We start from the raw sequence: 4,864 nt of genomic DNA on the forward strand, positions 1-4,864 counted from the left end.
TGGAGTAGGAGTCTAAACACTCCAGTCACTGAGAATCCCTCCTCGTACAGACCTCAGTCAGCTGTAAAATATTTAAACTGTCCAGAGTTGCACCTCATTTATTTACCCATTTCCAGGAGGCTGCTAAAAGGTGACATTTTGGAATAGCAGAAAGATCCGAGATGGCCGATTCTGATTTTATAACAGCTCTAAAGTGCTTTGAATACTTGCATTAACTCGAGGGACGAATATGGATCTCAGCTTTGTGAAGCCTTTGAAGCAGCAAAACCTCGTGCTTTTCTCCAGCTCTTTGCTTTGTGCTTTTACTCTCCTTATGGGGGAAATGGGGTTTGGTGGGTCCTCTGGAGTCATCCACAAATCGTCCTCCATTCCCCTGCCCACGTCTTTCCAGCCTGTTCTGTTTTGTCCCTTGCCCTGCCGAGGGGGCGCTCGGGACTCAGAGGACTCTGTGCCTCCTTCAGAGCACTTGGAAATGTCTTGTGGGAAAGGAAAAGAGCGTTGTGATCCTTCCGAGGGCAGCGGGAGGAGGTGACAGGTGACTAATCGGTCCCAAGGCAGCAGAGGGCATCCCTGAGTTTGGAGATTCATCTCCGGAGCTGAGCGAACACAGCCAGACCTGAACCGAGTGATTAACGAGACACGTTTCAGCTCTTCTCCTGTTTGCATGATAGTCTTGAACAGATTCAAGAAGCTCTCGGGTATATCTTCAGTTTGGTGGGTTTTTTTCCCCAATAATTTTTGAACAATATATAAATGACACTGCAAATCACTTTCCCAATTTAAGGGGGGATTCCTTTTGCCTGATTGGAAGCAGTGCACACACTTGTAAGTGTGGATAAAAGACGATCTCTGTAAACACAGAATTTTCAAGTTGTTTATTTGAATGCAAATTTCATTGCTGAAAATTCACACCTTTGTTATGAATTTCCTAGTTCACCTTGGCAGTCCAATCACTAAGCCAGGATATTTACACTGGTGGAATTATTTATAAACACTAAGCTCAGCAAGGAAGATTTGTTTAGTAATTCCAGCAAAAGTTTGCAGGATCATCACTTTCCCCAGCTCTGGGTGATGAGGCAGAGGGATAACATTTTCTACTAATGGATTCTGCTTTTCCCAAAGAGGATCCATGCCAGCTCAGGACCAATTCCTCAGATGCCTGACATCAAACTATTCCCTCAGGAGTACTCTAAAGATCAATCCAAACTAGACACCATTCACTTTATGGTCTCTAATTTACTAATTTTAATGAACATTATATTAAGTTATCCATTTAGTCTCAGTCCTTATGCTGGAATATTGGTGGAATCCCACAGATGGACAGAGACAATGTCCTATGGGATGTGACACAGCAAATCCCAGAGGAGGGTCACCAATAGCACAGTTCTGGGAGTGAGAGCTCTCCTTTAACAACCAGATCAATCTATTTCATGAGCAAAACCAACTGTAGAACTGCAGTCTTTCCTGAGCTTTTTCAAGAGATCTCCAGGGCCATGGGGAAGGGTCAGCAGGCCCTGGTTCCCCCTCAAAGGTCTCCCTCCCCTCTCTGGCAGTTTACAGGGAGTGGCACAGAGCCAGTCCCTGCGGGCACAGGGTGGAGGGGCTCCCTCTCAAGTGTTTAAAAGTCTGACAAACTGTTTGCAGTTCTAGGAGGGATCAACACATTTCTAGAATTAAAACCAACATCTTGGATGGCAAAAATCCTGTGAACAAGGACTCTTTCTTCAACGCAATGCACAAGGGACCTTTCTTCAGCAAGCTATAAAATCACTTACTATAAATCAATTATTTTTGTACTGATTTATTAACTGGTCTCCAGCTATTCAGATAGGCACTTTAAAAAAATCCTGGATGGTCCTACTGAAATTTTCAAAAGCATTTTCTCAGGAGTACTGTTGTCCCAACCTTATTGCACTCTCCTCTGGCAATCCACATATTCCTAAATGCCCTGAAGCTGCCAAGTATGGAAGCACCAATCCACAGGGAGTACATCCAGCCTTGGAGTGAAACAACCTTGACATGAGTTGTGTTGGAAATTCCTGCCTGGAGCACCTTCAGAAGCCTCTCCATGAAACGTTGGAAAAGAGTCAATCTGCCCAATTAGAGCAGGTTCCTCAGGATGTTGAACTGATGTGCTCACAATGCCTGATGATGCTCCAGAGAACCAAACCTTGGCCCTGGGCTTTCTGCCTCTGTGGGCACTTCAGGGGCTTGGAATATCTGGCCTCCTGCATTGACAGCCCTTCCATCAGGGAGAATGTACTTACACATGAGTTTTTCAGGCTTTTCCTGCGTATTTTGGCTGGGATCTAAAGCGATATAGCACAGCTTCTCCTGTACAGCCCTGACACGGGCATGGGGACAGGGACAGTGGCACCTGCAAAGCACAGACAGGGCAGCACCAGCTTATAAACATCTCAGATATTCTCTGCTGAAGGATTGAGAGGGGTCTGGGTCAGTAGGGCTGGCCACTCCGTCAGCTTGTTCATACAGATGCCTCCAAGTCTTCTCCATGTTGTCTCAGGATGTCACTACCCCAATTTCCATTGGAAAATGAAAATACAAAATATCCCTTTAGGTCTGGGTTCCTTTCCTGATAGAACAGTCTTTAAGACTTCCCCTAAACATGACAAGTTTGCATTTGGTGTATCCCACAGGAGTAGAAATAACCAGAAACGAACACTGCACTCTCCAGAGATAACATTAGAGACCCCAGGGCAGATTCCTGGCACCACGGAGCCACCCTGCATGGGGAGGGTGCTGATCCACTGCTGCTGGTGCAGAGCATCATCAGAACCTTCCAGATCCTCCAGTTCAACAGAGGAACCATTCCACTGATCTCCCAGTCCTCCTCACTCCCAGTCCTCCCTCCCAGTCCCTGCAGCTGCACCGGCAGCGCTGCCTCCTCCAGGGATCCGGAGCGTTTCGCTCAGGGCTCATGCTTGGAAGTGAGACAGGGTGTTCTTACTTCCCAGATAAATTACAGCACAGAATCAATGGATTTTTCCAGACCCTGAGGCACAGAGGAGGGTCGGTTACAGTAATTGCATTTGCATTGATTTATATTTGGATTCTGTTTGGGGTTTTGCTGAGTTTCTAAAGGAAATGTTTTTAATGAGGTCAAACATAATGGGAGAGGTGGTTTAAAATACAAACCCCGGGTATCCCAGAGACCTTAAGAGGAAAGAATCTCCCACTGGAGAAGATGTGGTGCTCCCCACAGACTCCAAGGTAGGAGTTACTGCATCACTGCAATGTGTGCACACCTGGAAACTCTGAGGAGGGAAAGCGAGATGAAAAACAATAAGATTTTTCACATGTGCCTCTGAGACTCTACAAATATTTCCAAGAGTAGGTGAAAATCAGGACAATTTTACTTACTTGTAAGTACTAACTGAGTTACCAGTTTGATTTTCCAAACAATGTCTGCACTAGAATCAGACCTTTTCTAACTGATCCTTTGTGGGAAACTCCTAAAAATTATTTTGAAATAGTTAGAACTATCTGTGACACTGATTATGGCATTCTGGAATATTTTTCCCTGTCCCTGTTACTTAATTTAAAGACTAATTTTTGGTAAAATCATGAAAGTATAACAATAATTACATTTTACTTCAAGAGAGGATTTTCCAAAGAAGGAAATTTCTGTAGCTTTGAATCCAATCAGATCTGACAATCCAAATCCGTTTACAGGGGAAATTTCCTTTTAAAAAATAAATAAATCACTCTATACCTTCAGTTGGAATCTGTGGCTGCCTGGGTTTAATTGCTTCTCCTTGTGGCCCTAAAGCCAGGGCAGCTTCAAAGCAAGGGTGGCTTCTATTAAATTTAATTACCCTTTCCTGCAGCTCCCATGGCAGAGGTGCCAACTGCTACAGAGAGGTGGTTATGAATCAGGGGCACATTCCAAACAAAGATAGAGGCTGAACAGCAATTTTAAATGTAGGCAAGTGGCCTCTGTGCACAGAGATGTTTATATTCCAGATAAACCCTGAAAAGATTGAACAAGGAACCACCTCTGTGCATGTTGTTTCCATCCTGCTTCAATTCCAACATATTTGTGTTAAGTGCCACTTGAGCAATGCCTCCAATCCCCTCAATCCCTGTGTACATCCATTCTAGTGTGTGCTCCCATGTTCCAAACATTCTGCTCTATTAGTGCCAACAGGTGCCCCCCACATTTCAGAGGTTGTTTTAAACATCCCACTTCAGCTCCATTTAATCCTGCTTGGTGTGCAGGGGGTGCACAGTGAGGGGCTCCTGTGTGAACATGAGGCTGAGCATTAAAACAAGGGAATATTGACTGGGATGATTAAACCTGGACTCAGGAATGCTCATCTGTTCCCTCAGATTGGTTCTGTCACACATCACCTTAAAAAGGGCATGTGTGAATTAATTTGGGTACTATAGTGTTTGTAATAAGGGAAACAGCTGTTGGTGTTCAGCTGGAGTACAGTAAATTGAATTCACAGATGAGACAATATGAGACATCAAAAATACCTCCTGCTCACCTGGAGGTCTGGCTCATGCTGATAGGACAAAATGTCATTCAGGAATGGAAAGATGATTCATTTTCTGGGAACTGTGGAGCAACACCAGAGGATGTGGGATGAGCCACCAATTCCTCTACAGCTCCTCCTGTGGAGCAACTCTGATTTCTGCTCTGTGGGAGCAGGGACAGGACCTGAGGGAATGGCTAGAGCCATACCAGGAGAGGGTTAGGGGAAAGATTCTTCCCCCAGAGGGTGCTTGGGCACTGAACAGGCTCCCCAGGGCAGTGGGCACAGCCTCAAGGCTGCCAGAGCTCCAGGAGTGTTTGGACAATGCTCCCAGGGACAGATTTGAATTGTTGGGATGCCCTGAG

General features: G+C 45.2%; 1 protein-coding gene across 1 annotated transcript; it reads right to left on the bottom strand.

The window, feature by feature from the left end:
• Nucleotides 1-1,869: 1,869 nt before the first annotated feature.
• Nucleotides 1,870-4,528, bottom strand: ACTRT2 (actin related protein T2). The gene is given in 2 exon segments (XM_071576020.1): nucleotides 1,870-2,377; nucleotides 4,512-4,528. Coding segments are annotated over 2 exon segments (525 nt in total).
• Between the last annotated feature and the right edge of the window lie 336 nt (nucleotides 4,529-4,864).

The sequence above is a fragment of the Pithys albifrons genome, chromosome 22 (genome assembly GCF_047495875.1).
Source record: "Pithys albifrons albifrons isolate INPA30051 chromosome 22, PitAlb_v1, whole genome shotgun sequence".
In the NCBI taxonomy this organism is placed as follows: domain Eukaryota; kingdom Metazoa; phylum Chordata; class Aves; order Passeriformes; family Thamnophilidae; genus Pithys; species Pithys albifrons.